Consider the following 15,743-nt stretch of genomic DNA (forward strand, 5'->3'; position numbering starts at 1 on the left):
TTCCTCTCGACTTACTCTATGATTACCTCCTGTTTCCCAGTCTTGTCATCTCTCCCTTCCTTCTTTTCTCTCTCATTTTCCTCCCTTCTTCTACTCTACCTTTCCCCTTCCTTGTTCCCTCGTGTTTCCCTTTTTCATCTCTCCCTTCCTTCTTCTCTGTCATTTTCCTTCCTTCCTTTACTCTATCTCTCCCCTTCCTTTTTCGCTCCTCCTTCACGTATTTTTCTTCTTTTCTTTTCCTCCGTCTCTCCAATCCCTCCTTTTCCCTCCTTTCTCCCTCACACCCCTTTCCTGCCTTTCTTCAACTCTCCTCCTCACCTGCCTCACTTTTTCCTTACTTCCCTGTTCCCCCTTCCTCTTCTCAGTCTTCCCCTTCTCCCGCTGCTTCCACATCTCACCGTATTGAGTCACTGATGATTAAAATTCTCTCATTACCGCTTAATCTTCTATATATATATATATATATATATATATATATATATATATATATATATATATATATATATATATATATATATATATATATATATATATATATATATATTTTTTTTTTTTTTTTTTTTTCCATTAATTCAGTGTATTTTTGGTGGTTATTTTTTTTTACTTCTCAGATATGGTGTAAGTTTTCATTCCTATTCTCCATTTTATCTCTCGTTTATCTTTTTCCACCCAGCCTGCCAGCCTAGTATGCCCATCTTCTTCCTCATCCATTTCTTTCTTCACTTTCTTTTCGTCTACTTCTTCGCCCTCTCTTTTATCTCCCTCCCTCCAATTTCTTTCCCTCCTCTTTCATTTCCGTTTGCTGCCTTTCTTCCGCGTTCACTTCCAGTTGTGTACTTTCTTCCTGACTTTTTTCCCCACGTGCCTAATCACCTCCATTTTTTGCCTCATCCACTTCCTAGCACATTTCTTTCTACTTTCTCTTCTTTCCATCCCCTTCCGCTCTTTCCGTTTCTTTTCCCTCCACATTCCTTCCTCGTTCACTCCCCTCTCCTTCATTCTAACCTCTTTCATTTCCCTCCGCGTCCTCTCTTCCTCCTTAATTAACTCCATTCCAGATCTTTTTCTTTCGTTTCTCACAGCATCTTCTCCTCAATGCTCATTTCCTTCCCGTATTTTCCTTTTCATTTTCTTCTGCTTCTCTTCTCGCGCTTCGTTCCCCTTCGCTTCCTTTCTGCTCGGCTTTTTGTCTTGTGTCTAATCACCTCCATCTTTGCCTTCTATCTACCCCGGTGCAGTGAGAAGGCGGCGTCTACGTGTTTGTGTATATATAGCCACTACCGCGTGTTGCCCTCACCACCACAACCACCACTACCACAACCACCACTACCACAACCACTACCACAATATTACCAGCATCCCTACCACCACCATGCGTCCAACGTGGGTGTACAGTGATGAAAATTAGCTTACTATTGTGCATCATTTGTCTCATAGTTTGGACATATCCGTTTCTTACTTCCCTGATGCTTCGAGAATGATCTGTTTTGTGGACCAACATATACCAAGCCTCCCTCAGCGTAGGCGTAGTTAGCCAGTAAAAAGAAAATGAGGAATAGTGTGGAAGTGGTGTAATATTAATAGAAAAATTGTCCCCAACTGTACATACTAACATGTATAATAATGACCCCCGCCACCACCAAACCTTCTCGCCTGTGTCACTTCACCAGTCCAGGGTAATGCTCCCCCCCCCCCAGTGAATCAGCCCCGTGGTGGGTTATTTTGGGGTAATGGTGGCGGCTGTGGTGCCACGTGAGGCGGGGTGGTTGCTGCCAAATATAGGTGTGGTGGTGGTGTGGTTGTGCGGTGTGCATGACGGTGTGGTGTTATGCAGTGTTATGGCCCCGGTCATGACGATGCTGCAGCCCCGTCCTCGTGTGGCCGCCCCTCCTGATTGAGGGGGAGAGGGTTGGGGCAGCGCGGCGCCTGGCCCCGCCCCGCCCTGCCCTCCTCACCCCACTCCCCCATTCCCAGGCCTGGCGCGGCGCCGGTGTGGTGGTGGTGGTGGTGTGCGGTGAGGCACAGTGGAGGCCACGCCGGCTCTCAACACCGGGTCTCTCCTGCAGCTCCCACACTCACTAACATGGACAATTACCGGAAGCCGCCGCGGGTCAACCGCTACTGGAAGCGGCCCAAGCCTAAGGTGTACGATTGTAACATACGTGACGCTGAGAGGTTCTACCAAGAGTCCTACAAGCATTACTTGGCCGAAAAGGAAGAGGCGGCGGCCCGAGCAGCCCGGGCCCGTTCCTTTGACACTGCAGGGCATACAGAATTCTACCCTCACCTGCTGGCGGGCAGCACTGCCAGAAGGGACACCTCTGCCCGTCAGGAGTTCAACCTTCCTCCCTTGCCACCTGCCCTGACAGAGGCCAGCCGGGCTCGCCTGGAGGCCGAGCTGTCCGTGGCCCATGTCGCCGCAATGGAGCCAACAAAAAGCGTCATCGCAAGCTCAGCAAACCTGCCTGCCTTCGACCCCATCAGCGAGAATGCCACCCTGGAGGAGCGCCTGGCCCGACTTAAGAAGCTGCGGGAGAACTTGGGGCTGCCGGCTGAGCCCGACACAGGCGGCGCTACGCAGAGCCTCAGAAGTGAGTCCGTGGGACGCTCAGCAGGCGGCGGAGGCGCCGCCCTGGGCACCGACATAGACTCCTACAAGAGTGAGAGGACGGCGAGATCTCGCATTGACACCGGCCCGGAGGAAACAACCAGCTACAGGTCAGAGAGAACGACTCGGTCGCGTTTTGATGTCGGCCCAGAGGAAACGACTAGCTACAAGTCAGAGAGAACGACTCGGTCACGCTTTGATGCCGGCCCCGAGGAGACATCCACCTACAGGTCTGAAAGGACGGCCCGGTCCCGCCTGGACGCGGGTCCTGAGGAGCCCAGCTACAGCCTGCGGGCAGAGCGCAGTGCCCGCATGAACGGCACGGTGGGGCCAGGCGAGGATTACAACTTTAGGTCTGACGCCATCAGCAACGGCTACAGGTACAGGTCGGAGCGCAGGAACACTGAGGACAGCCTGAACGGTGACGTGAGTGACCGTAGCTACAGGTACAGGTCAGACCTCAAAGCCGACGACTTTAAGGTGGGTGGTCGTAGGTCTGTGGACTATGACATGCCAGTGCGATCCGAGCGGACGCAGCGCAACCTGTCACCGCCAAAGTTAGACCGTAAACGAGATGATTATTCTTTCTCGTCCTCGGCAGCAGAGAAGTCAGATCGTTACTCATCAGCAGTTTCGACGTCAAGCAGTGCCGGGTTGAGCAGGAAGACGGCACAGACGACGAAGGAGTCTGGTGAGGCTGAGGAGGACGACGATAAGCTGGCCAGCATGATGAAGAAGCTGCCCTCGTCACAGGAGATCCTGGAGCGCATCAGCAAACTGGAACTGGACGACTGACTGGTGAACATAATTGACTCCAAGCTTTGAGGCGGCTGCTGGTTGTACCCCCTTCTCTGTGCACATGGTGAACTACCCCCCCTCTCCCCCATTTACCCCCAGCAACGCCCCCCTCCACCACAGCAAGCCCTCTCCCATGCAAGCGCCCTCCCCCCATTACCCCAGCACCAGCCTGAAGTGGGGGGGAAGCCATGGAGCACGGTCAAGGGGTAACCAAGTCATCCTTCAGGAGTGCCAACCATCATAGCAGACTCCTCCAGTTTAAATACCCTTCACTACCAGGGATATCACCTAAAATCATCGGGCAGTAGATGGAATGCAGTAAAATACCATAACACAGAAGGGCTTAATGGAGCTATAATCTAACCCCTTCACTACCAGCGATATATCCTAAAAATCGACTGGCGGTAGCCAGAAATAAGTGAAACAGCACCGTCTCACAGAAAGGGTCAGTAGAGATAAATTCCTACCCCTTTACGACGAGCAGCTGAATAAACTGTCTGGAGGAAGCTGAAGTAAGAGTGAAAAACGACGTTAACGTACTGAAGGAGTCATTAACAGCAGACTGACAGTAAGGTGATGTGAAGTAAATAAACAAATGCTCAATATCGTCTTCGGAAAACAGTGTGTTAGTTAAGTTCCACCGAGAAGAACATAGGCTAACCAGCAGAAAGGGAATGCCGTGGACTGCTGGGTTTATTCTGGCCTCTGCCTCAAAGTTTTGTGTCAATTATGGTGATGAAAAAGAAGAGTGTATACAGACATAGAAGTGATTGTTTTCCTATTTGCTTTCCCTGTCGCTCGCACTTAATCTTCCTTTCATCTTTTCTCCTTCTGCTGTTCCTTCCTTGTACTTAATCTCTGATCTCTTGTCCTTTGGGTGTTCATAGTATAGACGTGTTTTCTTCTATCCTCGTTCCTGTAGCTTTCCTCTTTTAATGTTTTCCTTTCATCTTTCTCCTCTTTCCTTTTTCTTTTAATATCCTTCATACTGACTTTCCTTTTTTCCTTTTGACTTCCTTATTGGAGTATTTCCTCTCATGGTCTGTTTTCTGTCCTCTTCCCTTCCCTGTGGTGCTTTAAATTTCCCCCTCGCATCTTTCCCTTTCATTCTTTCCTCCCCCGTTCTGTTTCTCTCCTCGCCTCTCCTTCCTTCGCCTTTCCATTCCTTTCATATTTTCTCTTACCTCTCCATCTCTATCCTCTCTTCTCCGCATCTTCTCCACCTTACTCTCCTCTCCTCATTTTCCTTCATCTCCTCCCTATCCATTTCTTTATTCTCTTTCTTCTCCCCACCTTTCCTCTCCTTCCCCTTCTCTCCCCTCCTCTCCTTTCCTTCCCTTTCTCCTCTCCTCTTCTCTCCTCTCCTGTTTCCTTTCCTAAGCCTCGCCTAGAATGAGCCCAGCCTAACACGTGTTCCTTCCCTGCCTCGCCAAATTGCCTCCTTCCCATCCCCCCCCCTTACACCCCTTCACTACGAGCACGCCTTCTCTATTGTATTCATGCTACTACCAGACGATTTTATACAGGTTTGGAGAGCACCCACGTTTGCAGAGGGGTTAATGCAGGCGGTATCTAATCCCTCCAGTTCCAAAACCATCCCCAGAGCTGAGCAAAATCGTCTGGAGGTAGCAATACTTAAATGAAAGTGACATCATCGTATTGGAAGGAGTCCTAGGGTACGGTGGCGCCATCTGTAGTTAAATCTTGCTACAGACGATTTTATTCAGCTCTGGGGAGGCTTTAAATGGGTTAATGTGGTGTATTTGTAACCCTGTCTCCTTCAGCTGAATCAAATCGCTCTCTGTTAGTAAAAATAGAATATAAAGGAGGTGTTATCGTACTGAAGGGGAATACTTATAAAGCCTCTTGCCTGGATTCCGAAATAGTGATAATACGAACTTGTAACTAGTGGAGAGACTTAAGTTTTTTTACTGCTGATACGTACCGTGTTTGTGATTTTTATTAAGAAATTGAAAAAGAAAATGCGATACAAAAAATAATGAAGTTTTGGAATTTTTGCCATAAAACCCTTGAATTAGGTGGCGTATATTAATTATTGGTTTATTCTTGCCATTATCAGACGATTTTATTCAATTTGGGAAAGGTATCTCGTGCTGAAGGGATTAATGAAGGCTGTCTAACCCCTCCAGTTTGGAAATTCACCCCTAAATTGAGTAAAATTGGATAGCAGGAATAAACAGAAAACGTCATCATATATTAGAGGTAACAAAAAAAAAAAAAAAATGTAATGGGATTCGTTTCGTTCATGTTGGTGGTGTGACGTCACGCTGTTCCATCATGCAGCTTCCTTCACTCTTTTTTGTACCTTCCTTAAACACACACACATCCTTCCTTGGCGGTTATGGCTCGAGTAGAAAGATGTTTTATTATGCAAGATATCTGACCAAAATATTGTGTGTGCGTGCGTCTGTGTGCGTGTGTGTACGGACCAATGTTAATGTGGATGTGTATCGATATGTGTTTGCCTCCACTTGTCACATGTGTATGAATAACTATGTACGTCATTCTCTCGTGTATGAATGTCTATACGTTTGTTTATGTATTCTGTATCTCTGTATGCCTTTCATGAATTGTATTTCTGTTTACATGTGTCCTTTGTGTATTTATATGTTCGTACCTGACCCTCATGTATGTGTCTCATTGCCTTTGTCCCCTGACTGTATACATGTGTACGTGTGTGTGTGTGTGCGCGTGTCCTCTGTGTGTGTGTGTCTTGTGTGTGTGGGTGGGTGTGGCGGTGTGCTTGCAGTCATGGCCTCCCCCAACGTGTGTATCGTGGGCATGCACTTCGAGCGGCCTGGTGCTCCTCGAGTCTACTCCCGAAACACCAGCGTCTGGTCCGAGTACGAGCTGGCCAAGAAAGAGAAATACAGCCTGCACAGGGAGACCCGCTCCTCCATCGGCGAGGTAGACGTCAAGTACATCCCAGAGAAGCCCCTCAACGAACGCCTCCTCGGCCTCTCCGCCCTCCACATCTCCAAAGTGCGACGGATTATCTAGACGACTCGACCCCCTTCCCGTCACACACACACCCTCGCCCCGCACGTCGGTGACCCCAAGTCCAGTAGGTTTACAAAGCCACCTCATGGGGTTTAGTTTTGAGATATATAATGATAGTAATGTGATTGTAGAATTTTTAGTACAATTACCGCATGCATAATTATTCATCTAGGAAAGCCACTCTGCAGGGTTTGATATAAAGAGTTGTATTCTAAGACAGGGCAGTATCACGTGTCGTTTAAAAGGGCTGCATGTTTGAGCTTTTAGGATATTTCACTTTAATTATTAAGTTGTTCACGCAGCACTGGTACGTGTAGGCTTGTGGGATGATGTAAGAAGGGTTGAAATGTAAGTTACCGTTAGGACACTGGTAATTAGTTCTTGAGCACTTCACAACGAGGAAGTCTTTTACATAGTTTTCTTATCTCCAGACTATTACATTCAATGTAAGTGAACCCCATATAGCTTACCTCTCATCGTCTGGATATAACAAACATATAGTAAAAACGACGTCCATCAGCTGGAGGGGTTAAAAGCACTGCATGTCGAAGACTTAAATGTTTAGTGCAGAAGTGCATTAATGTGTTTAACCCTTATATTATCAAGGTATTTATACAATCCAGGCGGGCTACTACCTTTGGAATATGATGATTATAATGTTGCATGAGGCAAAGTGAAGCACTAATAAAAAGTACTGCATGGTAATTAAAATATTTCAATATTTTTTGCCATAATACTTGTGATTTTTACCTTTTCAGGCCATATGACAGTTAGTGTATATTTACTTTTTCGCAGTCTGCTACGAAATGATTGAGCGGAGTGTTTCAAACCCCGTTTTCATAGGCACATACCATGTGTTGGATGCCGTAAGAAGCAACTGAAGGAAAATCAATGGGCACATGATACAAAAGAATATCACAGACCTCACACCAATCATTCATATGGTTCTTTATAATATTAATACTTAGTTTAAGCATTCCTTGAAATGAAAGAAATATCAGTAGAATCCCTTATGATAACGGGCATCTGAAACACTCCATAGTAAACTTAGTATTATTTTCTCTGCCCCAAAGGCTAGGGGAAAAAAATCCATTAACTTGTTCAGGCGGAATGTCACAAATATTTTATTCTTACTGCCATTACGTGTGTATGAAGCTTATGGCGTACCACACGGCCTCAGAGAGCTAAAGGATTGTTTTTATTGTGTGTGGGCGTTAATCAAAGAGGATGTGTGCACGGTTATCTTAATTAGGCAGTTGATGTGTGTGTTTGGAGTGGTGTGCTGCACTTCAAAGAGGAAAGTGTGTGTCTGGCTCCGGGAAAGTTATGCATTGGACTAGTACTGAATAGAAAACTGTTGTTGATATATGAAATTAGATAGCTAGCACAGGTGTGTGTGTGTGTGTGTGTGTGTGTGTGTGTGTGTGTGTGTGTGTGTGTGTGTGTGTGTGTGTGTACGCTAGTAATAGTCTGGATGTAACTTTTTTTTGAGTGTAGGTGTGAGTGACTGTACAGGTATGTATGTATGTATGGGCCTTCATGTGCGTATGTATGAGTGTGCGTGTGGCAAGCTGACACAGCTCCAACTCCTTCTATTCTGGTAATTGTCAAACATTGCCGTATTTGGCCATGTCTACCACCTCTCTCTCTCTCTCTCTCTCTCGTCGTATTTGCAATATTTCTTAAGACTTACCTGCCTGATTGTTTCACTATCAACTGTTTATTCCTCTTTCTGTTTTTCCATACTGTTTCATTTCCTTATCTCTCTTCCATCTCACTATGTCACATTCCGCGTCCATATTTCTTGCTTGCTCCCTTCTTCATATAAATACTCAAATTTTGTTGTTAGCTGTTCAACTGAAGTCTGTATGTACGTGTATGTGTGGGTAAGTGAATATTGGATGTGATGTACTCGTAATATGGTGATACTTTTTGGTAAGCGTCCATGCTAGTATCATGTAGAGGCCACTGAGGCAAGAATACTGTATTGTTCGAAATATTTGTATCGTAAATATAGCATCTTCGTGTATTTCATCCTGCTTTTATATTTAGGTTATATGCGCACACAGTAACTTGCACTCTGTATAATATTTCACGTAAGGAATGTGTTATGTTGCTATAATCTGAGTAAAAATTAGATAAACACAGGCTCTACTCTGCTAATCATCGATACCAGTGATAAGCTTAGCAGTGCCGTATATAACAGTTTACAAGAATTAAAAAAAGTGACCCTTTAAGTAATTAATATGGTCTAGATAACAAGACAATGCTTCTCACTTGTACTGAAGAGTAACCAAGGAAAAGAGCCTGTGATCATTCATATTATTTATGCTCTTTGTACAAATAAAACAATTTAAAAGTGAAGCAAAAAGTCGAGGTAAATTGAAATATAAACATATGTTGTGGGACCGCGGCGACCAGTGACATGCCGGGTGTAGCCAATTTAACTTCTCAGGTGGCGACCATCATCCACTCACTTGATGTAGTGCTGCCTACTTCTTCCTTAGCCTTTATCCTTCTTTTTCTGTGCCTGCCCTCCACTCTTCCTATTTCTCCCATCTTTCCGGTCACTTCTTATTGCTTTTCTTTCCATTACAGGTGGCTTTACATTGAGTGACAAGACAAATGGTTTCCTGTAAGCCAAGAAACCAATTACAACGCTGGGTGGTAACCATATAACCAAACCATACGTGCTGTCTACGTGTCAGCAAGTGGGTTGCTGGAGGGTTAGTGCCCCTCCCCGTAAAACAAATAACTCAAAGTCAAATGGCCACCCCTTACGGGATTATGGCGTCTGGCAATAGATAGATAGATAGATAGCTCTCCCTTGCACCGCTTTCACTACAATCATTTCTTCCCGATTCGTACTAGGCCATCATGGGTATGAGTTAATCCTGGCCATCACTCTCCAGCCGTGGAAAAAGCCCAGTCTTGCAATGAACTTCAAATGAACCGATATAGCCAGGAGTGTTGTTCATGCCTGGAATAATAAGTGATTAAATAATACAGTATGTTTGCCTCAGTGGTGTTTGATTATGTGTTGGCAGGGTGTACTCCTACCTGATGAAGCTTACTTAGAACACGGCAGGATGTTTGGTGTATAAATCTATATATACATGTTCATTTTAAAAGATGTTTCTAACTCTTTCTTCCATATGTAATTACTTGCAATCTCTCTCTCTCTCTCTCTCTCTCTCTCCTAGCGTGTGCCAGGGTAAAATTGTCTCTGTGTAGGTGGTGCTGGTGAGAGAGAGAGAGAGAGAGAGAGAGGGGGGGGGGAATGAACGAGAAGGCAAGCAATAATGAGAGAAAGAGAGAGAGAGAAGGGGAATGAACGAGAATGCAAGCAATAATGAGAGAGAGAGAGAGAGAGAGAGAGAGAGAGAGAGAGAGAGGTAGTTGGCACCAGCGTTGACTCAGTGCCCACGTGGATGTGTTAGCCTGGCACTCCACACACTCCCCTCTCTCATCCACACTCCCACTCACCCACCTACCCACCAACCTCTACCCTTTGCCTTCTTATTCATCCACATAATCCTAGTCATTCATCTCTTTGTTTTTCATCTCTGCCTTTTTTCATCCGACCATTCATCCACTTGTCATCTAATCCACCTGCTCACTCTCTAGATTCTTATACATTCTCTTACACATCCATCTTTGACCTCCAATTCCTTATTCATCCACCCGGAATATCTCTCGCTCTGCCCACCAACTTATTCACCCATTCATTCGCCTCATTATTCATCCACCCATTCATCCACCTCTGATATCTGGCTTCATATTTTCAGTTTTTCATCCAGTTCTTGCATCTCCCGTTTTTCATCCACCTACTCATTCCCTTCTGACATTTGGCTCCTCAGTCACATACCCACTGAGTCATCCACCCACACATCCACTTGCAGTCATCCACCTACATACCCATCCACACACTCGACTGTTTCTTCATTTATTCATCCACCTTCTTTTACAACGCTGACTGCCTTCGTATTCATCTAACTCATTCCTCTCCTTTTCATTCATTCATTTTTCATCCATCTACACATCCACCTCTGATTTCTGCCTTGGCTTTTACTCATTTTTTCATCCACCTTTTACATCGTACTGTTTATTCATCCAACTCTAACATCTATTCCCTGAAGCCAAATATACCTTCTTCCGCGCAACAGATGCCGTCACACACCTCCACATATAACCTGCCGTGCCGTCCATATTGAATACTTGTTGAATACTGGACCGGTGTGATGATATTTGGGAGTGGAAGATCATGTGAGAGTGTTGTAGCGAGATTCAAAGCCCCAGTTTCTTCCCTCATCCACTTCTGTTTTGGTTATGCTTCTGTTGCTCATCCTCTGTTGCTTAATCATCCTCTCTCTCTCTCTCTCTCTCTCTCTCTCTCTCTCTCACATCAGTCAGAATCAGTCCTCTAGTCATTTTCATTTCTCCATATTTTCCCTATCAATCCTTGCATCCATCCTAATTCCTCCATCTGTTCATCTACTTTCATCCAAGCTCTCCCAATCCTGCTGTCCACTCATCTACCCCTTCCTTCTACGAACTACCATCTACGTGGAGGTGCCTCAGGATACCAAACCCTTCACCCTGAGGACGTCTTATGGTTATGTTGCCTCCAGACGATTTTATTCAGCGTGGGAAAGATATATTGAAGTAAAGGAGGGTTTGATGGAAGTTCTGTAAGGAAAAGAGTAAAATGAAAGCATCTGAAGATAAAATAATAAAAAGACGTTCTCGGACTGAAGAGGTTAAGAGATGCTGAATTGGCGAGTTGCTTTGAATGGATGGCTGGATGACAATAAATGCATGGGTAGATGGATAGATGGATGAATGATTGGATGAATGGGTGGGTGGATGGATAGATGGATGAATGGTTGGATGGATAGGTAGATGGATGAATGGATGGATGGGTGGGTGGCTGGATAGATGGATAGGTAGGTGGATGTATGGATGGATGGATAGGTAGATGGATGCATGGATAGATGAATGGGTTGGTGGATGAGTGGGTGGATGAATAGATGGATAGATGGCCATAGATAACAGGAAAAATGCAAATTGATGGATGGATGGATGCGTAGGACTGAAAATGCCTGTAGATGGCTGTCTGGATGGACGATAATGGTGAAGATGGTGATGATAATGTAATAAGAGAATAGCTGTTAGTGATAGCACCATGATTTTGTTTGCCGTAAGAGTGCGAAAACTATTCTCATGTGTTTTTGGATACGATCATGTTAAATACAATAGATACAATACAATACAGTACAATACATAAGCAATACAATACATATACAATACAGTACAATACAGATACAGTACGATCATGTTAAATACAATACAGATTCACATAAACTATTTCAGTGTTTTCAGGCCCATAGTCTAGGTGATACAGGAGACTTCGTGGCGCCTGTCTCTCGGCGATTTATTTTACTCGTGCATCTTGCACTTTTATGTTCCCTTGTACGTTACTGAGGCACACTATGTTGACGAAATAATGTATAGATAGCATAAAGGAGAGTAGCACAATGTAGTAGGCATAATAAATCGGCAAGACAATGGTGCAACGAAGCCTCTAGTGACACAACACTCTCAGTCTCAAACAATACTGACAAGTAACGTACGGTGCAGAGTGGTCTGAAATTAAACGGTCGCATTCTAAGTGGTTTTGGAGATTTCGCAACACTTCCACCTTAGCGATTACTTCAGCACATCACTACTTCATTACCTCTTGTATGGTACTGATATAAAGTATGTCAGTATTAATAGGAAATAAACGATGTATTTAAATAATATACAAAAGGACGTTAACATGTAGCAGACAAAATAAATCGCCAAGGAGGTAATCTGTGCCCCCAAGAACACAGGCTTTGGGCTATCATCGAGGTGTGGCAATTGTATTTAATGGGCTGTAGGAATTTTATACGAAGTGTCCATTTCCTCAGGTGCCCCGATTATAGTTCTCTCACACCTGTCAATTCCAGTTTCTCAATTCCGAACGCTACGCACCCAGTTTATAATCAAGGGAATAGAGTTAGAACGATGATGATGAACAGAGGATGACAGATTGTAGTAGTTAAAGAGCTGGTGTGTGTGTGGGTGTGGGTGTGTGTGTGTGTGTGTGTGTGTGTGGGTGTGATTTACTGCAATCTTCACTTCTATAATTCTATGTCATTTTCAGTGTGGTACAATTACTGCCTCGTACGACACCCTCACCTCGTCTTTTATGCAGGAATAAGGACGTGGATGATGGCACTGATAAAACTACAAGTATTATCAGTTTCTGTTATAAATAAAATGTGCTAATGGGATTCCAGTGGCTTGAACGATATGTAAATGAGTGTGTGGCTCACTTTTGATGCTGTTGTTAATTCTACCGCTTCTGTACTTTGATATTGGATCCTTTATAAAACCCGTTCTTAACGATGAAAAAAAATGAAAAAAGGTCAGAATGATGATGATGAGAAGGAGGAAGAGGATGATGATGATGATGATGATGATGATGATGATGATAATGGTGGTGGTGGTAATGATGATGATGATGGAAATAGTTGAAAATAGTGTCCTACTCAGAGCTACTCATTACTTGGTGGTGACTCCGTGAGATGGAATGCGAGGGTAGAGTATATTAAGATAATGTCAGGTGGATGTTGATGGTGAGGCCTGGGGGTGATGGGACTCGTATTTATAGGCAGCACCGCACCCACTCATGTTGCTGAGAGAGAGAGAGAGAGAATATGTGTGTGTGTGTGTGTGTGTGTGTGTGTGTGTGTGTGTGTGTGTGTGTGCGCGTGCGTGCGTGTGTGTGCAGTAAGAATAAAGACAGAAGAGTGCGGACTCTTTCTTTGTCAGTTGTTTTTCCTCCAGTATCAGATATTAGCCTGGGCTACTATGAGAGGAAAATGGATATTAAGGTGTTTTGTTGGTCCATGTGTGTTGCGCGCTGTCTTGCACTGTTGTCTGTCTTTGCAGCCACCAACATGTCGGAAGTGGAGAGAAGGTGGAAGAGGAAGCTGCCCTATCGCATCTACGATTACAACTACAAGGTTGGCGAGAGCTACTACAACCCCCAGACAGAATACATTGAGTCCCGTGACGCCATGCGCAAACACAAAACCACGCCACCAGAGTGCGCATCCTTCGCCGAGCGCTTTGCCGCCAAGCCGTTCTACGGCAGCGCTTACGGTCTGCCCTATGATGACCACCGCTCCTTGCTTGACGAGCCATATCCGCGCCGTCGTTCTGCCAGCGCCAGCCGTGGCGACGCCTATGACCGCGAGCCTGCCTACAACCCCACCGCCAGCAGGATAGGCCGTGGTCGTGAGCGTGAACGCGCCCCTCGTGACCGCAGGCGCTCCCTCAACTTCGATGAGTCAGACTTCGACCGACCCCGCCGGAAGTTCTCCCTCGTGGACGACCTGGACTTTAAGACTCCCATCAGCAAATATGTGGACTCTGACTTTGGGTTCAGATCGTCACTGGACAGGGATCCTCTAGTCTCAGAAGACCAAATAGGAATCTCACCGGCCATGAAAGAGGCCATCCAGAGCGACATCAAGAAGCTGGAAAAGAAATTCCGCTCAGCTAACAAGGTTGAACGGGGTACAGGAGGTCCACGGGGCCAGCAGTGGAGCGAAGTGGTGTACAATGACCCAGACATGCCGAAGAGGAAGACGTCGGTAAAGCATGACCACAGGAGCTACCGCGACCCCGACACCGGCGCCACTGTCCGCAAGACCAGCTACCAGGAGACATCACGCCTCGAGTCCTCCAAGCCGCCCCGTGCCCCGCCCAGGCCAGCACGACTTCTCAGCATTGAAGACTCCGACTTCAAGCTACCACCACGCCCCAGACGTCGCCACCTGAGCCTCACCATGGGGGATGACGAAGATTTTGACTTCAAGCCACGCAGCCTGAGGAGCGGCGGCGACAATGACATTGAGCGCAAATTCAGCAGTGCAAAGAAGATGTTCGAGGCGCGGCGTGCCATAGAATCTGATGAGCTGGGCGATAAAATCGACAGGATCATGGACAAGATGAGAAAACACAGCCTCACCGGAGACGAAAAACCCGGGATCTCCTTCACACGCTCCATCCGGGCCTCCTCGCTGGACCCTGAGCCTCGCGTGCGCTCCACCATGAGGACGGAAAAATACGCGACTTACGGATACTCCAAGTAAACCCGGCACACAGTTGAGGCGTGAGGCAGGTCGGAATTGAGATTCACAAATAGACTTACGAATAATTCTCCGTCATAAGTAAGATTTGATTTTCCCAAGAGGACAAGGAGCGTGCATAATTTTTCCATGTCTCTTGTTCTTCCATGAAAGTATGATATTTTTGTTGGAGGGACAAGGAAAGGGTTGGGTGGAATCATTCTACGTATTGTTCCTGAAAATGTATATCTTACCTATGACAGTGAATTAAGCCTAAGTTTGTTTTGGAATTAACGTCCTGAGCCTCAGTGCAGTCTCCAGGTAGTGTTGTCTCCCATCTGCTCTCGGACACAAAATGGCCGTCATCTTGTTGGCCAAGGAGATTTCGTAACACCTGTCCCTCCAGAGTTTATTGAACAATTTACACTCTAGGATTTTATTAATGCAGAGAACATTCATATTAAAGATTAAGTAAATCGCTAAGGAGAAGGTGCTGCGAAGTTTCCCATGCCAACGAGATCATGATAAAAGGAAATATTGTTTGTGTCACCACTTGATGCATCTGTCTAGTAGCACATCACGAATAACAAAAGATCAAACACAAATACCCTAAAGATCTTATCATGAATTTTTAAAACACTCGCCATACCGATCATATTTTTTTTTTAAGAATATAACCACAGATCTGAACATACTGTAAGAAGACAAAAAAAAGTCAACGGAATCAAAGAACATAAGAGCATTTTGATTTGCATTATAGGAAGAACACCAATTACGAGTTACCAAAAAAGTCGACACGATACAAAAAAAAAAAAAAAAAGCATCATGTCTCATTATAAACATGAGTTCATTTTTTGGCTTTATCAGACTTTATTTACCTTATATTAATTTTTATTTTCGAAGTGTGGACGCGTTTAGGCAGCTTCCGGTGACGTTGGAACAGCGATGGTAGGATTTCAGTTGGATTTAAAAATTCTGATTCACTCAACTTGGTCCAATCCCAATCTGACTTTGCTGTGACGTCACCGAATCCATTATATATATTTATTAAATTTTATTAACTAACACTATAAGGCTTCAAGGATCGTCTGTGTAAGTTTCAAAAAAATATCTATCGTTGTGTTCTGATTTGTATACTCTTATTTCATATT

General features: G+C 45.0%; 2 protein-coding genes across 3 annotated transcripts in view; both read left to right on the plus strand.

Moving 5' to 3' along the window:
• Positions 1-15,461, plus strand: part of LOC145411134 (uncharacterized) — an 82,741-nt gene extending 67,280 nt beyond the window's left edge. Inside the window, exons 1-2 of one of the 2 annotated variants that reach the window (XM_080281186.1) lie at positions 6,354-6,491; positions 13,409-15,461. In XM_080281186.1, the coding sequence (XP_080137312.1) occupies positions 13,417-14,616 (1,200 nt within the window). In that variant the 5' untranslated portion in view covers positions 6,354-6,491; positions 13,409-13,416 and the 3' untranslated portion in view covers positions 14,617-15,461. Of the gene's footprint in view, positions 1-6,353; positions 6,492-13,408 lie in introns of those variants that run through there. The other variant, XM_080281185.1, reaches the window with a different exon arrangement.
• Positions 2,007-3,418, plus strand: LOC145411133 (uncharacterized). The gene has a single exon (XM_080281184.1). It carries the CDS (start codon positions 2,084-2,086, stop codon positions 3,401-3,403), a length of 1,320 nt encoding a protein of 439 aa, XP_080137310.1. The 5' UTR covers positions 2,007-2,083; the 3' UTR covers positions 3,404-3,418.
• Positions 15,462-15,743: the final 282 nt, after the last annotated feature.

This window comes from Coenobita brevimanus, chromosome 88 (genome assembly GCF_032717465.1).
Source record: "Coenobita brevimanus isolate Jiangsu-jjx chromosome 88, ASM3271746v2, whole genome shotgun sequence".
NCBI classification, from domain to species: domain Eukaryota; kingdom Metazoa; phylum Arthropoda; class Malacostraca; order Decapoda; family Coenobitidae; genus Coenobita; species Coenobita brevimanus.

Coding starts and splice junctions, on each gene's coding strand:
- LOC145411133 (XM_080281184.1), top strand. CDS start 2,084: ATGGACAATTACCGGAAGCCGCCGCGGGTCAACCGCTACTGGAAGCGG.